The sequence below is a fragment of the Prunus dulcis genome, chromosome 3, assembly GCF_902201215.1.
Source record: "Prunus dulcis chromosome 3, ALMONDv2, whole genome shotgun sequence".
NCBI lineage: Eukaryota > Viridiplantae > Streptophyta > Magnoliopsida > Rosales > Rosaceae > Prunus > Prunus dulcis.
Window position 1 is genome coordinate 555,116 of NC_047652.1, and position 25,289 is coordinate 580,404.

Sequence of the window (25,289 nt, forward strand, 5' to 3'; positions counted from 1 at the left end):
ACCAATACTAATAAGCTTATAGTTATTGCAAATAAATTAGTTATTCCACGTGGGCCTAGCTAGCCCAACTCCTTCGGCTCAGCTTTAGTTTTATCAACGGTCTTATGTGTAACGAGATGAGCCCAAGCTGTTATCCTAGTGTAGAGGGCCGGATGAAAAGCCTTTTAACTAGTCCTATCATAACTGGCCGTTAGGGTTCGGTAAATGTTAGCAAGGATAGCTGTTCGTCGGTCCAAATCCGTTTTTAGGCATCCCCATTCGATCTAAAATGGATTTGATTTTGAAAAGAATCGAGTAACTCTAGGGTTTAGATGTTAGCAAGGAAATTAACGGTTGCGTGCCAACCGTTAATTTCCCAGAAAATACATGCTATTCACAAATAAACTAAAGAGTAAATGTTCACTAAACCACTTATCATCAACTTGCTTTTTCCACACAATAAAATGACCAAGCTCTTTACAAACTGTAGACAGCCTGAGAGCATGCATGTACTCTGGACTTCCCAAACCCAAACAGGTTTCTATGACTAAATCACAAGAGGAAAAACAGGAAGAATAATAAAAAGAAAAAAGAAAAAAAGTACTTTTAAAGAATTGAAAAAAAAAAATAAAGAATACTATTCTTTACAGAAATGAATGAGTCACTCATCATGATGAGAACCAGGTGCCAATGCCTGAACCATAATTTGCAAGAGCCTTACTCTACTTTGCAAGGACAAGATGTAATCAGCTGTCTCTCTGAAGAGTCCATCCAACCCCGTCGACGAATCGGTTTTTGGGATCAGTCTCTTCAAGGTTTTCACCCTTCTTTGGATCCCATTGCTGCGCATTCTTGCACTTTGTTGGAGGCCCTTCAGTGTACCCCTCTTCTTTAATATCCTTCTTCTTTTGGGTGTTCTCTTGTTCTTCACAACTCCTCCACTTTCCCTTGTGATCATATTAACTTTGTTCCACTTTGTGTAGGACTTTCCCTCATTTTTTAGGACCATGCCCTTCAAATCAAGGGAAACAAGGAGAGGATGCTGAGAACCCATGATTCAGGAGCTAAACACAGTAGCTTGCTGTCCTTGAGAAATCCTTATGATTCAAGCCAAAACACTATGGCTGCTATAGCAGAAATGGCATAATTAAGGGTTTTTATAGGGTGTTAGCTGGTAACTGAGTTGCCGGCCATTAAGGATAATACAGATTAGTTAATTATGTGTATTAATTAATTAATTAAGGCAAAAGTAGGGGCCACAAGACAATTTCATAGAAGGTCTCCTCCAAGGGAATGGGGATAAATGAATGGGATGATGCCAAGTGTACATATATTATTATTGGTGTTGTTAATGCTTGTTGCTTTGGGCATGTTCTCCAACTTATGCACATGCAACCACATGATTCTTAAGAAGCCCTTCTTAAACCACCACCACCTTTCATCACGCCTATCCCACGAAAAACACCCTGGATTATTCTTCCTTCCCACTTTCCAAATTCAATGCTTACTTAGGTAATGCAAATTGGGGGTCCTTAATCTCCTCATCATTCCAGCTCAATCAACATGGCCTAAAAATTTTCTAGGGTTTTTCATGGTGGTTAGGCCTTGTTTCCAGGCAGGAAACCTAGAATAAATAAAACTAAAAGGAACTGGAGTGCCTGCACATAACATGTTAGAATTGGTGGACAAATTAGATCTTAATGTTGGGATAAGGTAGATTTGGTTCTGACATTCATGAACCCCATTTTGCATCAAACTCATGATTGATGTCTCGAACTTGTTAGAAAAAACAATTCCTAAGCCATGTTTGTAACATGTCTCTGTATCATGGTTACCCCCTCCAAACTTAAAACTCGGACAATCTCACAGACAAAGATGCATGCATCTTCTGTCTGTCACTTGCACTTTCGGTGGAGATATATATATACCAATGCATGCATGCAGTATTAGTTCACTTGGATTGGAGATTACCATTAATAAATAAAACCAAAACCTTCTGAGTATTTCGAGAATTTGAATCATTGGTTCCATTAATTTTTTTCCCCTCCAAACCAATTATCCCCACCATTGATCTACAAACAAAGCTTAAGCAGGAGCCAGAGAACATGATGCACATGCAAATGCGGTTGCAGATCCAGCATACTGATATATATAGTTACCTGGCCAGCACTATCCAAGTCCATAGATCGAATGGTTCTGAATATGCAACGTGGCAAAGTTTAGAGCACGAGGTCTTGTGCACCTTCACCATCTGTGGCGGGGCTAGCAAGCTACTTAATTATAATTATAATTATGGTTATGCTAATTATATATTGAACAATTGGATAGGAATGTAGAGTGTTCTGGATCTTCTTGTCATCCCTTGGTTGGTGATTACATATAAATTGGCACTTAAACTCGGTTTACAAAACAAACGAAGTTTGTGACGGCTAAGCACATGGATTAATTATCCTAACCCAAATTAATAGACTATATAGTATTGGTCACACAACGCATTATTATTGATTATCATTCTTAATTTTTCAAGGCCATATAATATCAAACAAACACATAGTAGTTAAATTTCTAATCGAAAGTCTTTATTTATTAAAATTAAGAGAGTTGCGACAGAGTTGCCTGCTATAAATTTTGGTCTCCTTTCTTTTGTAATTCGTCGAAAATTGATTGACTATAAAACCAAAAACAGAAAATGAACTGTGCATAATATTTTTTTTGCAAAACTAGGCACATTTGTTGACATGTCTCCGTCTTGCCAAATTATAATTAACCTTTTCTTCTTGTTGTTCTTAATTTTCTGTTGTCCTTCAGATAAATTCGTAATGATGAGTAGTTGTTGGCTATGTGGCCCATGGAGATAAGTCTCTTATCATAAGAGAATAACCCACGCAACACACTATTGCCTGAGCAATCAATGTTCTCCGTGAGCTTAGGAAGAGCAATTATATGCAATGCTTATTATAGGCCTGATTTCTTCATCGCAATTTCATGTTAAGTACTATATGTTGGAGTCAACCTGAATAACCTCACGGCCACGATTGCAGCTAGGTCGAGAAAAGTGGGTCATATTAGTGCCACGTTAGCTTTTTTCACGAGATGCAAAACATTGGTCAAGGGGGCAAAGTGAGATGCAAAACATTGATCAAGAGAGCAACAAGAATCGCTTTAACTTCTTAGGCAATGTGAGATTTGAGCAAGCTTTTCTAGGATAATTTAATAGTACAAGAAGATTGGACTTGTGGTAAAAAGGCAGACATAAAAGTTGAAGCAAATTAAACCTGTTTCCAACAACATCAACAATTAATAACGAAACAAAAGACAATTAAAAATAAAAATAAAAATAAAAATATGAGACCAACCAAGCGTAGCTATTACAATAAAATCTTCACTTTATTCTATATTTTTAGTGAAGAGTACCAAAAACTACGAATATTATTGCTATAATCTTCTAAAGGCTCCTTTTTTTCTAATGCCAAATCATACTCCTTCTGATTATAATGATGTCGGCAATAAGTTCCATTAGTTTCAAAGGCCTTCACAAGCTTGAAGAATAACAACTTCATCGCCGGATCCTGAACATCGGCATAAGCTTTGTAGTCGAGTAGAATCTGATGAGATCTTACTCGAAAATACCCCAAAACTAAAGCTCGAAAATGGATAGGTGCGCACTCCAACATATGCAGCATGGCTTCCCAAGTTTGCACAAAAACCCTTTTGCTTAATTTCGAAGATTTCTCTTTGTCACGATCAATACCATCCACGAGAATCAATTCCCGAATTGAAACAAGTGTGTCCCATATGCTTGACTGTTGTAGATTGGCGTCAAGCAAAACTTTGCCGTTTTTAGGCAAGTTAGGGTTTAGATCAAGGCCATAAGAGCGGAAAAAGAGTTGGGGAGGCTCCGTCGGATAATTGCTTGGAAAGAATATGTCGAAGAAGAACAAGCCTTGGTGATAAGGAGGACCTTCTCGACAAGTTATCATCTCATCATCTTCTCGATCATCATCAACTATCACGACACCTTTTCGACCCATTATCTTGATCTTGTCACGTTTTGGAAGACGTATGAAGTCACCTCCACCAACTATCACAGCTCTCATAAGATCAATTCTTGAAGTATAACCCCTAACCAAAATTGAACTTGAGTGAAGTTGTCTTATTGATTCCCATTCTCCTTGAATCCTTTTGGCTAGCGATGCTTGTATATTATATGGCTTGTTGATGAAGTGATGATTACAAGGAGGGTTAGGAAGCTCATCAAAGTTCTTCAACTCTTTGAGCCTCCTCTCAACCCCATCTACTTCTTCTTCAACTTCCCCATGAATCTCTGATGTTGCAGTCTCATCCACTTCCTTCTTGATCGATGGTTTGTACGACGACCTATAATAAATACCAACCTCGTCTTCAAATTCCATTGATTTGATATCGATATATTGCTTCTTCTATTTAGTAAGCTTTCTTGACGTACGCCAGCTTTAAAATCTCTCTCGCACTGAATTTACATATATATGGTGATCATGTTCTGTTGACGAGTTCATATTTGATTAGGATTCTAGTTCCTTACTTAGTTAGGATTTTAGTTACTTATCCATTTATTTAGTCATATTGTAATTGAGATTGATTTCATATTGTAATTGAGATTGATTTCCTATTTTAATTAACGTTGTACTTCTTTTTAAATACACCCACATTGGAAAAGAATAAAAACATAAGCATAATTGAATATTTGTCCAACTTAATTCAACATGTTCATCCTTGAACGACTCTTTGGTAGGTTACCTCTTTCTCCAAATCGTATTTTATGTCATCGATATCTCCAAGTTAGAATAGGATACTACTGTGATGAGGATACTTCTAAGCAAAGTAAAGTGTTCCCCAAGTTATTAAAACTGTCCCGGACTCTTAATTGAGCCCTAGCTAGTTGCGTTGGGATATTCTTTCAAAAACAGTACAACTCTTGACAGAAGCAAATCCTAATCCATGTTTTATCATCCTTCAAAGATTGCTAAGAAGCTTCCGAATGGGGTGAAGGCCCAAACCCTAATCCATGGCACAAGTCAAAGTCCAAGTCCATGTGAAAGTGGCCCAAGTCTTTCAAATCCTCTAACAAAGAAGATGAAATCTAGCAAATGCATGGTAAAATAGCATAGCATGTATGATGATGTATCATTAACATGCAACCCCATACATTAGTCGCCCCCAAAAAAAAAAATAAAAAAATAAAAAAAATAAAAAAATAAAAAAAACAAAAAACAAAAAACCTCCACCGAAAAATCAAGTGTCACAAGATCTAAGGCCAACCAAATGTGAGGGCCAAAGAAAACGACTTGTTAGAATTTTAAGGCTACCAATTAGTCGTTCGTTAGTTAGTTAGTTCGTTAGTTAGTTAGGACTCAGGAGGAAACGTGGTTCAAAATATTTTACGTTAAGGAGAAGCTGTGGTCTGGTATTGGGCCGACCAAAAGATTGATATGGATAATTCTATTCTATTCAAGAATGTTGTAACGCGTCTTCGCAAGCAAATCAAATGAGTCATTACTTGCTAATTGACTTTAGGGTTACCCCTTGACTTTAATTCGTTTCACATTCTGATTGGCTTCTTAATTTGGATTAGCCTCACCTTTTCTGTTTGTTTCCTGGGAAAATCGAGGGGGTTCAAGCTGACAATGACTGAACCTAAATGGTTTTATCCAAGTACTGATGTTGAATCTTTGTGATGTGTTTCCTTGGAAAATTAAAATCAAGATCAAGACTAAGATAAAATTATTCTTCTATAAGGTTTAACTGAAATAAATGAATAAATAATCGGAAGGATACTACTATTTTTATAAATTTTCATTAAAGATAGCAATATTCTGAGCAAAAAGGCAAGAAATTTCTGGTTGGGATGTTTCTAGCGTGTACTTTGGATTTGTATAGACCCACTTTTTGAGTCATAATCCTATATAGAAAGGCAAATTATGCATTGCAAAGTATCTACCGACAATTTATCCTCCAAAAAAAGAAGAATCAGCCGACACTTTCAAAAGCTAAAAGAATTTAGCCACTTGGCATTCCGTAACTGTCAAGAAATCAAGAAATTATAGAATAAGATTGGGAGTTTTCGGCACTCTGAAAATATCATTATGCATTGATCTTTCTTATAAAAATATAAAGAAGAAGTTACACTTTGATGAGTGGACGATGACTTTTTCGGAGTAGTTGAATTTATCATTGACTAGGATATCTAAACTATCTCTACCATCATCTTCAATGACACAGCTTCTAGCTAGCTATCTCTACCATTTGTCCTTCATACTTTTCCATAAGAACACGTCAAATGAAAATAGGTGTTACCATCAAACAAAAGTGGAATAGTGTTTGGTTGTTAAGCCTAAACTAGTATACCTAGTACATTACCAATTAAAAATCAAATGCGTAGAGGAAATCACAGACCCGAGCTTTCAGTTTTAGTTGTCAGTGGAGTACAACTCAGTTGGTTGAGCTCTTCTGCCTCTACTTATATGGGCAGGGGTTCGAAACCCCCAAACCCCTAATGATCCCTCCCCCAATCGCTTGTACTAAAAAAGCTTTAAGTTTTAGTTGCGTGCTAATTCTTGTATAAATAAGTTATTCCTTTTCCATATGAAGAGGGGAAGGCTCTAACCATTGATTTCTGCTGAAAGAGATGAAGACTTTCAAAAACTTGAGCGGTAAGCCTTTGCGAAGATATTCACAAACGTTTCACCAAGTTCATAGAAATTGAGTATATTTTCATCGGTTATGTTACTTTGGTAATGTTTTTATTTAAGCAATAGTAATTTTATTGATAACGCTAAAAAAAGTACAGAGTAGCTGCAATGTCAAATATGAGTACAACATCTCCAGTGACCAAACACAAAAAATAAATTTGTTTGATCTTGAGAGAATTACGCATGCCAGAAAAACCTAAAACCTCCAATTTGGCAAACAAAAGCACCTGTACTCCTACCTATAATATAAATCCACCATGCAACATTAGTAACAACAAATCTGCATAGAAAAGTTGAACACTAAATACAAACATCAACAAACTCCTATTGAGTTTCTGAGAATTATTAGACTAAAATACAAGGACATCGCACCACATCCTCTCCAGCAAACCAAAGAGACTCGTAGCACCAACATGGCTAAACCTCTTATTTTGCACAGGCAAGACCTTATCCCACACAAATCGGCAACAATCACTTTTCCAACTCCGAACAACAAACTGGAGCAAAATCCATGTGAGTGGACCAAAAGCTGCAACAAAATCATGGCGTATACGGTGGATTGCAATACTTTCTTCAAAAACACAATGAAAACCAAAGAAAAAAGCTGGGTCAACAACACCACACCGCAGCCATCCCAGTGACAGAAAGACACATCCAAGAACAACAAAAGTCACCAAGGACCTACAATAGAAAACACACAAACAAACAAACAAAAGACAAGATCCATATAGATCTGGGTAAGAGGACCTAAAATCCAAACGAATCTGGGGAAAGAAGAGGAGAGGGGAAGAAAACTAGGAAAGGAGAATGGGAGATGAGGAGGGAAAGATGGAAGATGGGGAAGCTGGGGGGCGGTGGCTGCAGTGCAAGCTCACAGTTTCACCTTCAGAGAGAGTTTTTACTTTGGTAATGTTAAGTGACCCCATTGAACACAGTTTCTCCTCTGTGCCCCCTTAGGCAAGTTGCGTCCCTCCTGCTCCTCCGCTGTATAATATGATGGAATAAATGTGAAATCTAATCACTATAAGGTACGAAATGAATTCATTATGCTTAGAATAACTTCAGTTCATATACTACTAGTTTGTCACACCCTAAGGCCTTAAGCAAAGTTAATATACAAATCAGAAAGCAAAAACCACATCAGAATTGCCAGCAGCTTCTTCAACCCAAGGAAGATTCAGGGTCAGTTTGCCATCAGTTGACCACTCAAAAGCTACCTCAGTCCCATTCAAACAACATTTCTTTGGAGATTCACTTGAGTAGGCCAAGAAATTGCCTCCACCTTTAACCTTCATCTGGGCACTAAACTCAACTGCAGTAGTTTTGTACTCCAACTCTTGGACAGTTCCTCCACTGTTGAGCATGTTTGTAAGTCCAATTGGCGCGAACTTGATGCTGCTTCCGATCTTTTTAATTGGCACAAAGCTGAAAAGCTCGAATGTAGATGGTTGGATGGTGATTTGAATTGCATCAGATTTTGGGGTCACGAGTCGAAGTTCTTCAGCCTGGTTGAGATAGACCACATACTCTTCGGCCTTACATAGATTGGCTGCTTCTATCTTTTGGTCCCATTCAAGTTCTGAAACATGCAATGAACAAGAGATTGGCTTGTAGCAATCTGAGTAGCCTTTGATCCTCTGCTCCTTGGGGTCCCAGCCAGCCCCTTGGCAGTTGAAAGCTCCAATAACCCCACCATACTGTGGAATAATTATAATAAATTGAGTAAGTATCTTTCTCAATCAAATTGCAACAGACTACAAAATAAGTTGTCCTAGTATGTAGAAAGTGACAAGTATGATCACACAATGCCTTGCTGGTCTCAATTTTACAGAATGTGAGTATCTTATTAATGAGATTGAGGAACATACCTTGTTGAAGTTCCAAATTTTCAGAACAGTTTTGTTGTCGAATAAAGGGTTTTTGAAGAGGCAGTCCCTGGTGGGAAGCGCAAAATGCTGGCACTTGGGAATGGTACCATCTGGGTAAACAAGCTTCTTAATGAGATCGAAATCATGACCAGCAACCGAGTCGCTTACATATACCGGACCCCCACAGATAGCCCTGGATCCTGCATGAAATTTGGCACACAGATGGTCTGATTGGAACATATCCCAATCTGGATGTATGATCTGACCCATCCACATGCTGTTGTAGGCACAATGAATCATATGAACACCTTGTAACCAGTAAACTCCCATAGGATCTCCATTTGGATCCTGGAACCAAAAATCATCACCTGCAATACAAGAATAACATGACATGTCCTGTGGTTTAAAATGAAGTTATAGGTTATACACAATATCAATTTGTTTGGATTTTCTTACCAACTCTTCCTATAGAGATTTGCTTTGTCCCAAGGAAGAAGAAGTCGTTGCATTGATGCATGCTAGCAATAAGTCCAGTCCCATTGAAGTTCTTCTGAAGAGAATGAGTCAGCCCCTTGTAATAAGCCTTTGCAAGCTCCACACGGCCTCCGTATTCCTCAGATACATATTCAAGAGTCTATACGGAAAATTCATGTAAACAGTTAAAAGTCTGCAAGTGAATATAGATAATCAAATAAGAAAATACAGCAGAAAATAAGATGGTGATATGTTGAATACTTACATGAATAACATCCACTTTGACTCCTGTGATACCAACTTTGGAAAGGTAGGAGTGCATAGCGTCAAACAAATTATCGGCTTGATCAGGATTAACAAGCCCGATCCCTCCCTCAACGATTTTCACCACAGCAAGGTCAGTCATGGTCCCATCAAGTCCAGGAGAGACTTTGCAGGGGATGACCTTTGCACTGAGATGGGTTGCACCTGGCCTAACACCACCCCAGGCACCACAGAGAGCATGCCATACATATATATCATCCAAACCTTTAAATTTGGTTCTCAAATCGCTTGTGAAGGCCTTCATTCCATAGTTATCAGCTCCGCAAGAACAGCTTCCACAGCCTTCATTAGAAGCACTGCTTTCTTCTTCACCAATTATCTCTTCCAACTCTTGCTTCAGCTTCTGAATTTTTGTTTCAAACTCGGACAAGTCAGTGACTCCAGATCGAATGGCCTTGTCACGATTCTTCTCAGCATGCTCTATTTCAATTGCCTTGGCTATCAACAACTTTGGCTTTTTGGGATCAAATGAAGGAGCATCAGGGCCCAACATAGACCCTCCTCTGTAGTTCCTGAACTTCTTGCACTCCTCAAACCTGTGAAGCCTAGCAGTCATTTGAGTCCCACCAAGAACTAGATTTTTCGCATCCTCATGCAGGTCCTCACCATCCAAATTGATGCTTTGCCACCCATCATCAATGATGAGAAACCTCGGGGATACACCGCCTTCGACAAATTCGTTGACACCATGCCAGACACCAACAGGTTCTACAGTTAAGTAGAAGGCATCCCAAGTACACCACCCAAATTTGTCAACTAGATTTGGGATTGTCTTCTCTTCTAACAGCCTAAAGGTATTGAGATGGACCCTGAGAGCACTATAGGCTTCTTTCATCAAGTTGTAGGGATTTTCAGAGGCATGAACGTAAGCGATGGCATCAAAATTCGATGCTTTCACTTGGGTAGAACCACTCTCAGCACAGATCATTACATGATCATCAGTGCCAGGATGAAGAGCAGACCTAAAACTGCCTTCAATAATGGGCAGGATTATCACATAGGACTTAATCTCTGGGACATCTAAGAGCACCCATTGGGTTTCCATTTGCAAACTTGACCCAGAATTCCCCACCCACATTGTAGACCACCAGGTCTTGAACCTAAAGATGCTAAGGAAATCCCTGTTACTGAATCTACCCAAGGAGTTCATCAACCTATCTGAGGGCTCCTCCTTGTTGAATCCAAGGAACCCGCCCTTGTGGGACAAGGCACGAACGCGTTGGATTAGAGGAAATGGAGCATCAGAAGATTGGGAGGTTGAGTGGAAGTGATTAAAAGTGACATTGCTTGGAACTTCAGAGAGCAATGGAACACCTTTGACACTAAACTTTCCATTAGACAAATCAAAGTATTGTTCTAAACTGTTGGACCGACACAAACTGAGGATTGGACTAACAGGATCATTAGGAGGTGCCATGAGGACAGAAAAACAGAGAAAGGAAGATGAATTACAAGAAGTTCTACAACTCAAAGCAAGCTAAAATGAAAACCTTGGTTAACGGGAATTTACAATTTCTTGACACACTTGACTTGTACAGAAGCTATAAAAGAGAGATCACAATTTTACCAAAACAAAACACACACAGAGAGCAAAGAAAGTAAGAAATGAATGAGTGAAGAGTGATTTACAAGTAGAGTTTGGTTTTGCACTGAAAAAATGGGAAGGCTGTGCTGGGATTTATAGGCAGAGGCAACAGAGAGAAGAATGGAAAAGGTGGCGTGGAAAACTTGTATTAAAAATAGAATCAAGAAAGATATACTGACAAAGAGAGTTGTTCGGATGCTGTGGATTTATGGTTGGTTTTTGGGGTCTGAGTTCTTTATGCTTTCGTCTTTTTTTTCTTTCTATTTTTCGGGGCATCAGGAACCTTATTACATGAAAAACAAACCGACTCCATGGACGGTGACTGGAACTTGCTGTAACATCCCAGAAAGTGGGACCAGTCGAACCAAATACAATAGTCAAATTTTAATCCACAGCAACAGTAGATGTATATGCAACTGCCATACATGCATATGTGTGTTTTGGGCATGATTATTTTTTCTGTTTTTTAACGGGGACTGGCAGTTATGAATTTCAATGAGACTAGGCGTAGAAAACTGGAAGTCACTGCATTTAAGAAAAGAAAAAAAAGAAAACTGAAAGTTTCTGAGCATGAGATTAGACGTTACATTGTTTATTTGACGTAACTAATTTATCTGGAGTGGATTTCCCAAATATGATTTCTCAACTTTCATTAAAGCTGGTCATTGACATTTCTTTTATACAAACGATATTGAAAGGAGGAATCGAACCCAGTAACCATTTAGATTTTGGAAGGGCAAGAGGTTCATTTGAGTTTGACAGCAACCAGAGATACATTTGACGAAACTGTAGGAGCTTCTGTGCAATAGGCCACTCTTGATTTCTCTCATCTTTGAATTCGCACATTGCCCCATGGGCAATCTACGGATAGGACATGCATACGCACCGACGACTGACCATAGCAATTCTTTTCTAATGACCCAACAAATATGAAGTGTGATGATGACATAGGGACAGGATGACAAAAGAGTAGTTTTTCTCCACATACAGTGCTCCTTACAACTAACATTCAACCTTTTTTTTTTTGAGGAATTGAATCCTTTTTCCATTTGGTTGAACTTGCACCGTTTCGCGAGGACTTTAAGGCTCCGGATCCCTTGTGGGGCCAAAGTTACCAAATCTCAGCTAAAATACGAAGAGTTACACAAAATCTTTGGTTTGGTTCTAAACCAAAAAAGATATTTTTAGTTTGGTTCTCAATTTCTTTTGCCACGACAGGTTTACTATTTCAATCGAATAAAGAATATAATAATAAAAGGTAACACGCCCTTTTTTTTTCTTTTCTTTTTTTTCCATCTGAATATATTTCATAAAATTCTACACGTTTTATCTGAATGTGATAGGCTCATATGCCTTTAAGAAATAGAATTCAACATTTCACAAATTCCAACTTTATTCATATTGGAATATACTTGAACTTCAAGATGATTGATGATTTTATTCGGAAAATTTCCGCAAGAATAGTCTCTTTTTTTCTCACGAACTTCTGCAGTAAGATTTTTAACATAGCCTCGAGGGTATCTACCATAGAGATATGCTTAACATATCAGAATGAATTACTTGAGCATGCATACAGCAGCAACAGACCACCTTAACTACACTACGAAAATCGATGTACCTAGTGAGGAAGAAGATTGATTGTTAGGACGCAGAAAGCACTCATCTTGCACTGGGTCAAGGCACCATTAAGAAGCTCCGTACGGTAAAAGCGCAGCAGCCACAATCCTACCTTCCTCATTCAGTATGTTGTAAGTTGATATGGCGTTTCTCTGAAACAAAAATGAGACAATATTATGAACTTGGTAGTAGAACCCATCACTGTTATAAAGCCAAGTTGAAAATGGAGCATCAATTGCCATATCAGTTTTTTAATTCTCCACTCATTGGAACTACAGGCCCCAATCACACATCGGAAGAGGCTAATATAGGACTTGAATTGAATCTGTGTTCAACTTAGAAGGAGGTATGCAACGAAACTGAAGAAAGATGGCAGGTTAGGGCCTCACACAGAAAACAAGTTATAGGCAGGATATTTCCTAATACAGATGCCATTTGGTTATACTCTGGAGAGAATAATAAACTTAAATTTGGCAAAATCACCAATTCAGAACATAAAGACCACCTTGAAACTCATGGAGGGGGAAATATTCTTCATAATCTTAGAAAACCCCAGATTTCATGGGGAAGTATAACTAAGAGAAAGTAAAATTTGGTTACAGATTTTAACTCTAGCCTCCTGGTGGCTCAACATTTGAAACTAGATAAGAGTCATCTCCTCTAGTTAGTGTCACATGTGAAACTACCCAATAGAACTCATAATTGCCAATGCTGAGATTTTAACACTACGCAGCGGATAAGTGAGTTAATTTATTTGAAACTGAAAACAGGGGCATTGGGTCTAAATCAAGTTCTCCCCTTTCCCACTCAATCTTTCACTTTTATCCCTTGTGGCATCAGCCAATTTCAGTAAAGCAAAAACACCTGAAGAGCTAGTTCATAATTACCTACCAGTGAAATTGATAGTCCCAAATATACAAACTATTGTCACAAATGACAGCCCACTGATGTACAGGGAAAATATAGGAAAGGCTCCACACTATCATAGTGATTGCTAAAGGTTGCATAAAGTGGGAATTAGGTTGGTTAATAAAGAATTCAAATTAACAAGAGACATGATCAAATCCCCCATCGCATTTGTTTGTAGGAGGGGAAGTGCTACTAATCCTTGTCTGGATATGCAGAAAGAAAGTTCCCACCATACTAGAGTAGTAATTCATTGTACATCAAGATTTTAGGGGTCCATGTGGAACCTAGAAATGAAATTACACTTTATGCGACAAGTTACTGTACTTCTGTAATACTTGAATTCTAAATTATTTGAATGAGATATTATTGATCAAAACCCCAATTCCTGATATCCTCTACTTTCCTACTTTCCTGAAGCTTCCTATATATAACATTAGGACAACAGCATTTAAAATTTGATGAATAACGTAGCAACATCGAATTTCCTTACAACTCAATGTTAGGTATTCATTTGTCAGATAAATCAGAACATTAAGTGGCCACAATAAGAATAATGTGCAAGAAAAAATGAATGAAATAGGCACAGTGATGAAATATACCGAGTCAACGGCTTCCAACTTCATTCCCGTAGAGCGAATGAAGCGTCGTAGTTCAGGATCTACGGGTTCAATGTTTCTCCCAGTGCCAAGAATCAAAATCTCTGAAATAAATTATCAAAATAAGATGTCAATGAAAAAAGCAGTTAGCCAAGAATAATAAGAACGGTAACAACAAATAACTTCAGAATAAAGAGTAACCATATTGTTTAGTGAGGATGGGATGGCCAGACACAGCAAGGGAAAGAGGAAAAGAAACTATTTTGAGGGATACAAATTTCAATAATCCCTTGATTGAGGCAAATGTTGTACATAACATTTTGGTTGACATTTCAATTTTTCCATCGGCATAGAATGTACTATTAGGCCATTACTGTTTCAGATTTGGAAGCAAGAGATGAAACATGATTACAATATTATACGTTTCAGTACACAAGTTAATAATATAAGGGAAGTCAGTAAGCTTCCACATTCCAACTGAGAGTATAAAGGTTTTTCACCGATGACTTAGTACTAAATAACAGCTTGCGCCGAATGCTCTCTATATGATTGGTTAGCTGGGAGCCCATGTTTCATACAAAGGAATTGATCACATATTGACTTACTGCTTCTTACAGAAAAGAAAATTGTTCTAAATTCTCTCTATGAGTCTTCCTAAAGTAATTGATGAAGGACAATCTAGAACAAGGTGCACCTGACAAGAAGGAAGAAAAAAGAAAACAAATTTGGGGGCAAAATAACGGGATTAAACCGAAATTTACCAGGTATAGGCCGCACGATTTGGAACATTGATAAGCTGCATCACAACATAAAATAGATGAAATTTAGATAAACTGCTATTTCACCGCTCTACTTTTTGTGTGTGTGTGTGTGTGTGTGTGTGTGTGTGGGTATTTTGGGTAGATTTCTTTGCTCTAATTAAGCTTTAATTGATTATTAAGAGTTTTATCCTCAATTAACAAAAATGCCAGAAAAACAAAATTAAAATTTCAAGCATATAGCAAAGAAAGACCTATCAGGAGTGACATGAGAGAATTTGGTGGGAGCCCAAGACATCAACATATTTCCAACACAAAGCAAGCTTCCTTCATAGTCCACCCCATTCACTCTGAATCCTGTCTCAGTGTACCTTCATCACCATAAGTGGCACAACTGTAATTAGTGGTTGTTTTTGGGTTTACAAACAAATCAAAAGTGAATTCATTTCAAGAAGAGAAAATTAATTGAAGTAACAAAGGAAGAGGAAGGCAGGCAGGCAGGCACCGTTGAAAGCGAAGCTGGTCATCAGGGACGTTGTCGATGAGATTGATCTGATCGTAGAGAGAGAAGGCGCGCCTCAGAGACGGAAGTGATTGTTGCTTTGGGTGGGCTTCCTTCCGGAGGCTTCGAATGAGGTTTGGCAATGCCCCCACACCTCTCGCTCTCAACCCCATTTGGTTCTCTCTACATTTGATTTTCTGAGTAGCTTAAAAAATAACTCAACACCCAACTGTGAGTTGAGATCTTCCTTTTCTTTTTCCTTTTGGGGTATAGCCGACCGTCTATACTGTTAAGATATTTTATTTTTTCGAGTATAGCCGCGCGGCTATAATTTTAAGATATTCTATTTTGGAGTATAGCCGCTCATATTCTATGAAGTATAGCCGGTCGACTCTACTTTTAAAATATTCTATTTTTTAAGTATAGCCGCGCGGCTCTACTTTTAAGATATTCTATTTTGGGGTATAGCCGCGCGGCTATACTTTTAAACTATTCTATTTCGGCTATACTTTTAATCTATTCTATTTTTGGCGTATAACCAATCGGCTGTACGTTTAAGATATTCTATTTTGGACTATAGCCGCGTGGCTATACGGTTAAGATATTGTAATTTATAGAGTATAGCCACACGGCTATACGGTTAAGATATTCTATTCAAGCGATACATGCAGTACTATCATTTTGAGCATAATTGAAGGTGTCTCTCTTTAGATGTCATGGAGATGATCAGTGAACACCGCCCCCAGTTCAGTCCAAAATATTTATCAGGTAAGCTTCAAATTATTATTAATTGGTGGATGTAATTTAGGCGGTTTGGTAGTATTCATAATATATATTGTTTTCTCATTGTACGGAAATGACAGAACTATTGTTGATTTTCTTGATCAATTGCAGGTATGCTTTGATTTAGTTGATCTTGACTGTAATGGAGCCTTTTTCTTTCACGATCATTTGCACGAGTCCATTTGATTAAGTCTTTTTGTCGGCACAATTATGTGCCTAGTGAAGTTGGTTTGCTATGCTTTATTTTGCCAATGGGGTCTAGCCTAGTAAAAAAGTGTCTTAACTTGCAGAGAAGAGATCTCAGGTTCAAACCCCCATGAAATTTTGATTGTGTATGTGTAAGAAACCCCCCTCACTTGTAGTTTAGACTATCGCTTGTATTAATAAATAAAAAAAGCCTTTTTGTCTAGACAAAATTCCTTCATTAATTGGGTCTCACCTCAAAAGTTAAATTTATAATTTAGCAATTTTTGGTGTTTATACATCATTATATATATAATTCTAGAGAAAAATAACATCATATTGGGTGCCTAAATATGGATGATTAATATTTGACGAATTGTAGTCAGCCAAATGTCACGGCCCGCATGTTCAAGGCCCAATTCAAGGCCCAACCCGTTGGATTGATCATGCTGGACCTCTTAGTCCAACCCGGTGGAAGTAGTTGGGGGATGATGGTAGTTGACATAGTTGGTGGATGTTGGTAGATGACATTGTGTCTTAGCCAACTACCAGGTAGATAGGTGGATGTTGGTAGGTGACAGTGTGTCTTAGCCACCTACCAGGTAGATAACATTGTGTCTTAGCCACCTACCATAGTGGTAGGTGGGATAGAAAGGGTATATAAGGAGGATGTCACATTGTGAATCCTCACCTCACAACTTGTAAAGCAGTGAGTAGCAATACAAGCATATATTCTCCCAAACATTCTTGAGTGTTCTTATTGTGTTCTTGAGTGTTCTTATTGTGTTCTTGCTCTTGCAAGTGTTCTTTGCTTGTTTCGATCTTATATTATAGGAAGGAGGCTGACTTAGCTTGTTCGAGAGGCGATCAAGTCTAAGGCCGCACGGAAGGAAGACTCCGAAAAAGTCATCCCGTGACAGTTGGTATCAGAGCAAAAGTTCGAATCATTCAAAGAAGCATGTCGAAGAGCGGATCATCAGATGTGGAGACAGACCTGTCCAAGGTCAACATGGATCGTGGGGGCAAATCAAAGAGGGAACGATCTAGAGATGCGGTGGCCGGGATGGAGAAGCGGCTTTCTAAGATGGAGAATGCCGTGGTCGAGCTCGATCAGCGACTCGAAGAGGACGTCCTTACGAAGGGGGGCTTCGAAGCTGTAACGGATGAGCTTCAAGGCCAATTCCAGGGAGTCCTCAACTCCGCGCTAGACGACATCAAACTAGATGTTCAAGCCAAGTTAGATCATTTCTTAGCGGAGCTTACTTCGCTTCGTGATGAGATGAAGGATGTGAAGGGAGATTGGGCTTTGTGCAAGGAAGTTGTCTTGAACAAGACCCGGACTCCGAAGGAACCCAAGTTGCTAGATTCTTTCAAGCCCAAATCCTATAATGGGAAGAGGGAGGCGAAGGAGCTAGACACTTTCTTGTGGAATATCGAAAGGTATTTCAAGTATCTGAAGCTCGAGGATGATGAGCCCAAGATCAATGCGGCAACGTTGTTTCTCACCGACAATGCTCTCATGTGGTGGCGTCGTCGATCTATGGAGATCGAACAAGGTACGTTTACACTTGAGACTTGGGAAGATTTTAAGAAGGATATTATGTTGCATTTCTATCCAAAGAATGCCAAGTATGAGGCAAAGGAGAAGCTAAGATGGCTGAAGCAAACTGGGAGCGTGAAGGACTACGTCGCCACGTTCACCAACCTGTTGTTCGAGGTGCCTAGCATGATAGATGAAGACAAGCTCATGTACTTCATGAGTGGCCTACAGAATTGGGCCAAGCTGGAGTTACAAAGGAGACACGTCCAAACTTTGTCAGAGGCAATTGCTGCAGCTGAGTCTCTTGTAGAGTTCAAGAGGAGTGATCAAGGCGACTCCAAGTTCAACGGAAAGAAAGGTGGCAATGGATCCGGTGGGGGAGACAACAAGCCAAAAGAGGGTAGCAAGTCAGGAGACAAGTCTGACGGTCACAAGTCATCTTGGAAGAAGAATGACAAAGGTGACAAGGGGAAAGACAAGTCGAAGCTAGCTTGCTACTTCTGCGATGGACCGCACATGATGCGGGATTGTCCGAAAAAGAAAGCTCTGAATGCTATGAACCAAGAGAAGGGAGAGGAGGCCGAGAGGGAAGCAGGAATGGGGGCCATTCACCGCTTCAATGCCTTGCAGGCCAAAGGTGCTCAACCACAGGTTCAAGCTAAAGGAGTAATGTTCGTCGATGCCATGGTGAATGGCAAGACAACCCGTTGCCTGGTGGATACAGGTGCTTCGCACAACTTTATGTCCGTGCAGGAAGCTAAGAGACTTGGGTGTCGAGTCTCGAAGGAAGCAGGCAGTATGAAGACGGTGAATTCAACTGCCAAGCCCATTGATGGGGTAGCTCGTGGTGTGGAGCTACACATTGCCACTTGGAAGGGAGTAGCTGACTTCTCCGTGATCTCGATGGATGACTACGATGTCGTGCTAGGAATGGAGTTCATGGACAAGGTAAAAGCATTTCCCATTCCCTTTCACAATACTATGTGCATTACACAGGGTGGAACAATGCCATGCATGGTGCCAGTAGTGAGACAACAAAGCGGGACGAAGCTTTTGTCAGCCATGCAATTTTCCAAATCTTGGAAGAAAGGCGAACCGACGTTCCTTGCAACTATGAAGATGAATGTAGTTGAGAAGGAAGTCCAACCAGTTCCGAAAGCGGTGGAGGCAATCCTTAAGGAGTTTGCAGATGTCATGCCCAAGGAGTTGCCCAAAACCTTACCACCTAGGAGAGAGGTGGATCATGCCATTGAGTTGGAACCGGGTGCCAAACCCCCTGCCAAAGCGCCGTACCGGATGGCACCTCCTGAGTTGGAGGAATTGAGGAAGCAGTTGAAGCAGTTGTTGGACGCTGGGTACATCCAACCGTCCAAGGCCCCTTATGGTGCCCCAGTTCTTTTCCAGAAGAAGAGAGAGGGAACACTAAGGCTGTGCATCGACTACAGGGCGCTAAACAAGGTGACCATCAAAAACAAGTATCCAATCCCTTTGATTGCAGATTTGTTTGATCAGTTGGGAGGAGCGAAGTACTTCACCAAGTTGGACTTGCGCTCAGGATACTATCAAGTGAGGATCGCACCGGGAGATGAATCAAAGACCGCATGTGTGACAAGATATGGGTCTTACGAGTTCCTTGTCATGCCGTTCGGCTTGACTAATGCCCCTGCAACATTTTGCACTCTTATGAACAAGGTATTCCATCCTTTCTTGGACAAGTTTGTTGTAGTTTACATCGATGATATTGTGGTGTACAGCAATTCTCTGGAGGAACACCTTGAGCATTTGCAGAAGGTCTTCCAAGTTCTAAGGGAGAACCAGCTCTATGTGAAGAAGGAGAAGTGCTCATTTGTCCAAGAAGAGGTCGAGTTCCTTGGTCACAAGATACGGGGAGGACAATTGCTCATGGAGGAGGGCAAGGTGCGAGCCATTCAAGAGTGGGAACCACCAATCAAGGTACCTGAGTTGCGGTCTTTCCTTGGATTGGTGAACTACTATCGCAGGTTCATCAAGGGATATTCAGCCATAGCCGCCCCCTTGACGGATTTGCTGAAGAAGAACAAGGCGTGGGAGTGGACACCCCGATGCCAACATGCCTTCAATGAGTTGAAGAGGGCTCTTATGGAGGAACCAGTGCTGAGACTTCCAGATCTTAGCAAACCTTTTGAGGTACACACTGATGCATCAGATTTTGCTATTGGTGGTGTACTCATGCAGGATGGACACCCATTGGCTTTCGAGAGTCGGAAGCTCAATGACACGGAGCGGAGGTATACCGTTCAAGAGAAGGAGATGACAGCCGTAGTGCACTGCTTGCGGACTTGGAGGCACTACTTACTTGGTTCTCAGTTCGTGGTCAAGACTGACAATGTTGCCACAAGCTACTTTCAGTCCCAACAGAAGTTGTCACCCAAGCAGGCTAGGTGGCAAGACTTCTTGGCAGAGTTCGACTACAAACTAGAGTACAAGCAAGGGAAGACAAATGTCGTTGCTGATGCCTTAAGCAGGAAGGCCGTGCTAGCAGCTGTCACACAACCCCAGAGTTCTCTCATGCAGAGGATACGAGAGGGCTTGTTGCATGATCCCCAAGCCAAAAGTCTGTTGGAGCTTGTCAAAGATGGGAAGACAAGAAGATTTTGGCTCGATGATGGGATTCTCTATGCAACAGGGAAGAGGATCTATGTTCCAAGGTGGGACAATCTGAGGCGGGAGCTACTGAAGGAGTGTCATGACTCGAAAGTGGGCAGGACATCCGGGCACTCATCGGACATTAGCCTTGATGAGTGAAGCTTACTATTGGCCACAGATGCGGGAAGATGTAGACTCGTTCGTGCGGACTTGCCTTGTATGCCAACAAGACAAGACATTGCAGAAGCAGCCGGGTGGGTTGCTAGAGCCACTTCTTGTTCCAACCAGACCATGGGAGAGTTTGTCCATGGACTTCATTGTGAGTCTACCCAAGTCGGAAGGGTGTGGCTCAATTTTGGTAGTAGTCGACAGATTCACCAAGTATGCTACCTTCATCCCCGCACCGGCAGATTGCAATGCAGAGGAAGCTGCACGCTTGTTTCTGAAGCATGTGGTGAAGTATTGGGGGATCCCCAAGAATATTATTAGTGATCGTGACACTCGCTTCACTGGTAAACTTTGGACGGAGCTCTTCAAGCTACTTGGCTCACAGTTGAACTTCTCTACTAGCTTTCACCCACAAACAGACGGTCAGACGGAGAGGGTGAATGCGCTATTGGAGCTATACTTGAGGCACTATGTGAGTGCCAACCAACGAGATTGGGCAAAGTTGTTGGATGTTGCTCAGTTCTCGTACAACTTGCAGCAGTCGGAGTCGACAGGGTCAAGTCCTTTTGAGTTGGCAACAGGACAACAACCTATAACACCGAACACAGTGGTGTCAGGCTACACGGGGAGTAGTCCTGCCGCATACAAAACGGCCAAGGAGTGGCAGGTGACTAATGAGCTGGCTCGGGCTCAATTGGAGAAGGCAACTCGGAAGATGAAGAAATGGGCAGACAAGCATCGGCGGGGCGTTGTGTTCCAACCAGGTGATCTGGTCTTTGTGAAGCTCAACCCTTCTCAACACAAGTCCACTAGAAGATTGCACAAAGCATTGTTGAGGAGATATGAGGGTCCATTTCCTATCATCCGATCAGTGGGAAGAGTGGCTTACCGTGTGGAACTACCACCTCGATTGAAGATTCATCCGGTGTTCCACGTGAGCAATCTCAAGCCCTACCATGCCGACCCCGAGGAGCCAAGTCGTGGAGAGTCTCAACGAGCTCCACCTTTGATGGTGACTTCATTTGACAGGAGGTTGAGTGCGTCATGGCCAAGCGAGAGGTACGACGCAAGGGTGTACCGAGGTACTTTGAATACTTTGTCAAATGGAAGGGCCTGCCAGAGTCCGAAGGCAATTGGGAGAAAGAAGAGTCCTTGTGGAAGTACAAGGACATCATCGAAGCATTCGAACGAGACGGATCTACCGCGGCAACGAGGACGTTACCGAATTAGGTGGGGGAGAATGTCACGGCCCGCATGTTCAAGGCCCAATTCAAGGCCCAACCCGTTGGATTGATCATGCTGGACCTCTTAGCCCATATGTCCAGATTCGTTGTACCGTAGTTGGTAGAAGTAGTTGGTGGATGTTGGTAGGTGACATAGTTGGTGGATGGTGTTAGGTGAGATTGAATCTTAGCCACCCAACATGTTAGGTGAGATTGAATCTTAGCCACCCAACATGTTAGGTGAGATTGAATCTTAGCCACCCAACATGTTAGGTGAGATTGAATCTTAGCCACCCATTATGGTGGTAGGTGGGATAGAAAGTGTATATAAGGAGGATGTCACATTGTGAATCCTCACCTCACAACTTGTAAAGCATTGAGTAGCAATACAAGCATATATTCTCCCAAACATTCTTGAGTGTTCTTATTGTGTTCTTGAGTGTTCTTATTGTGTTCTTGCTCTTGCAAGTGTTCTTTGCTTGTTTCGATCTTATATTATAGGAAGGAGGCTGACTTAGCTTGTTCGAGAGGCGATCAAGTCTAAGGCCGCACGGAAGGAAGACTCCGAAAAAGTCATCCCGTGACACAAAGCAGTTGTTGGGCAAATTATTATTATTTTCACTGTTTGATGATTTACATAAGAACCAAGTGCCGCCTCTATGTTTCTGACTAAGAAGTCGATTCACAACTTTTCCAATATATATACGTATAAATCTTGTTCTTTCCTTTTCTTTTTCTTTTTAAATAAAAGCTAAGTTTCATTAAATTCTATATGAACATTGCAATCTAACATTTTGTCATGCCTCTTTAAAAACAAGTAGTCCAGCTACTCGATTCTGTAGTTTAATTCAGCGTAATATAGAAAATTTCAAATTGTTAGTTCCATTGTTTTCCACTCCTTACTTAGAGAAATTCAATCCACAAAAACAGATTTCCAAATTCTTTTATATGTTCATCCCCAAGTTTGTCTATACACCTTTTAAATATATTAATTTGTCTTTATATGATCGTCATGTTCGAACGATATTCTATTTGATGAGGGTGTTGCTATTTAGACTGTATTGCTAACCACCTCTCTAATACAAGTGGGTCCCTCCCACATACATTGACGGGGCTCACCTCTCTAATAAACGTAATCAGCAATGTGGTTAGTAAATGTGGTCCAAATAACATTATTAATTTGATAATGGCAACAATATTCTGAGTTCCTGGTATGTGATTCTTTTTGATGTTTTCTAGTAATGTATAACTCAATGTGGATGAAAGCAAACGATGCTAATTAAATTGATTCTATTATAGAATAAAGACTTATTTATGTACATGCCCCCTGTGCTTTCAAACTTGTCTCAGATTACCACATGGGCTTTGAAACGTCTTAAAATATCCCCCCACACTTTTAAAAACTGTCTCACGTTACCCATTCCGTCAGTATTATAGATGTTCCGTTACGTGCTTTGGGCCTCACTTCGTTTTAATCCTTAACATTGGAAAATAAGGGCTTTTTCATTTTCAGAAAAGGGGAAGGGGGTATTTGGGTGAGAAGGGGAAATTTGGAGAAGAAGGCTAGGGCTTATCAAAATCTGAGGTGGGGTTCGAATTTTGGGAGAATCTGGAGAAGAAATCACTGTTTGGGTTGGGTTGCTGCTGCTGCAGCTTGTAACCTATACCTAGTTCCTAATCCTTCGCCTTGAAGATACAAACTACAAAGAACAATGATATATTTATATATCCCATTTGAAATAGAGAGATTCTTCTTAGGCTGGGTTGCTGCTGTTGCTTTGATGGAGAGATTGTGCCATCATCAATGCTTTCGGTTGAAGTAACTCCATTAATCTGATCCAACCCCTCCTCACCACCCCAAACCTTTAAGTCCACTTCATCTTCAAAGGATTCCTGCTCTTGTTCCCTCTCCGGCGAGAATTCCTTCTTTTCAATCTTGCAGCTCTCCCACATCTTATATTCAACTTCTATAGAGTCATCCTCTTTCTCTTTGCTCTCATCTTCTTTCGGTTTCCCATCCAAATTTCCTCTTGCCACCCAAATACCCTCTTTCCCCTTTTCTGAAGCTGAAAAAACCCTTATTCTCCAATGTTAAGGATTAAAATGAAGTGGGGCCCAAAGCATGTAACAGAACGTCTATAATACTGACGGAATGGGTAACGTGAGACCTTTTTAAAAGTGTGGGGGATATTTTGAGACGTTTCAAAGCCCAAGTGGCAATCTGAGACAAGTTTGAAAGCACAGAGGGCATGTACACAAATAATGTCGATTGTTTGGATCTTTAGTTGATTGTAGTACAAGGCAAATATTACGCATGTGTCCAGCGCCCAACCTTTTAGAATGGTGATGAGGTATGGGTATGGTTTGAAGGTGCTCAAGCTTGAGCTTCTTGGCGGTATGGCTAGAATGAATGAAAAGATAAGGTCTAATGACATTTTAGTCCCTGGAGGTTTAAGATAAGTATCGAAATGGGCCCTGATGTTTCAATTTCATCAATTTCATACTTGACATTTCAAAATATGACCAATTTACACTGGCCATTACATTGACCATCAGGTTAGACGTTAAATGTTGACCTGGCATTCGTGGGACCCACCACAAAACCTATTTATCTCTCTTCCCCGCGTCTCTCTCTTCCCCCATTCAACATAGTCATTGTGCCAACAATGACTATTCGTCTTCAGGGGGTTTTAATTCGAACTCTCAAATCATAAAATCGATCCAAACTACATATACCAACAACAAGAACACGTAGATGGGGATAAAAAACCATACCTTAATTGACGTCAATGGTCGTCGGAATTGGTGTCGAAAGGTGAAACCCTCATTCTCCCTTTTCGAGCTCGTTTCAGAGTCGTGAGGAATTGGGAGGTCGAGCATTGGCCTAGACATGGTCGTTGGAAGTAGCCAGTCTTTTCTGACCAGTCCCGTAGTCGGAGGTGGCCGAACTGCGGCGTTGTGTGGCCAGGAAGACAAACAGTCACTTTTTGCACAGTGACTGTGTCGAATGGAAGAGAAAGATGTGATAAAGAGAGATAAATAGGTTTTGTGCTGGGTTCCACGACTGCCACGTCAGCATTTAACGTCTGACCTGAAGGTTAATGTAACATCCGGTGTAAATTGGTCATATTTTGAAATGTCAGGTATAAAATTGATGAAATTGAAAAATTGTGGCCCATTTCGATACTGACCTTAAACCTCTAGGGACTAAAATGTCGTTAATCCAAAAGATAAATAAACGAAGAAACTACATGGACAACATGGTGAACCAAAAAAAAAAAAAAAGGCCCATAAAGCAATATAAGTAGTAATTTCGTAAATCTTATTGTTGTTTTTACATATGAAAGACATAATTTGTCATTTATTTTCTGCAGCAAGACCAAGACATCCGCGTTGAACTAGGGAACAATAACCTATCAATTAATTT

General features: G+C 40.4%; 3 protein-coding genes across 3 annotated transcripts; all 3 read right to left on the minus strand.

Moving 5' to 3' along the window:
- Window positions 1-640: 640 nt before the first annotated feature.
- LOC117620850 (transcription factor UPBEAT1) lies at window positions 641-1,033 on the minus strand. Its single transcript, XM_034351094.1, has one exon. It carries the CDS (start codon window positions 1,031-1,033, stop codon window positions 641-643), a length of 393 nt encoding a protein of 130 aa, XP_034206985.1.
- Window positions 1,034-7,736: 6,703 nt separating this feature from the next.
- Window positions 7,737-11,264, minus strand: LOC117623178 (stachyose synthase-like). Its single transcript, XM_034354061.1, has 4 exons — window positions 9,315-11,264; window positions 9,032-9,209; window positions 8,576-8,943; window positions 7,737-8,404 (listed from the first exon to the last, which is right to left on the minus strand). Exons 1-4 carry the CDS (start codon window positions 10,788-10,790, stop codon window positions 7,829-7,831), a joined length of 2,598 nt encoding a protein of 865 aa, XP_034209952.1. The 5' UTR covers window positions 10,791-11,264; the 3' UTR covers window positions 7,737-7,828.
- A 1,069-nt stretch (window positions 11,265-12,333) lies between these two features.
- Window positions 12,334-15,582, minus strand: LOC117621579 (NADH dehydrogenase [ubiquinone] 1 alpha subcomplex assembly factor 3-like). The gene is made up of 5 exons (XM_034352141.1): window positions 15,344-15,582; window positions 15,093-15,209; window positions 14,842-14,876; window positions 14,084-14,184; window positions 12,334-12,727 (listed from the first exon to the last, which is right to left on the minus strand). The coding sequence occupies exons 1-5, from the start codon at window positions 15,511-15,513 to the stop codon at window positions 12,644-12,646; spliced, it is 507 nt and encodes a 168-aa protein (XP_034208032.1). The 5' UTR covers window positions 15,514-15,582; the 3' UTR covers window positions 12,334-12,643.
- Window positions 15,583-25,289: the final 9,707 nt, after the last annotated feature.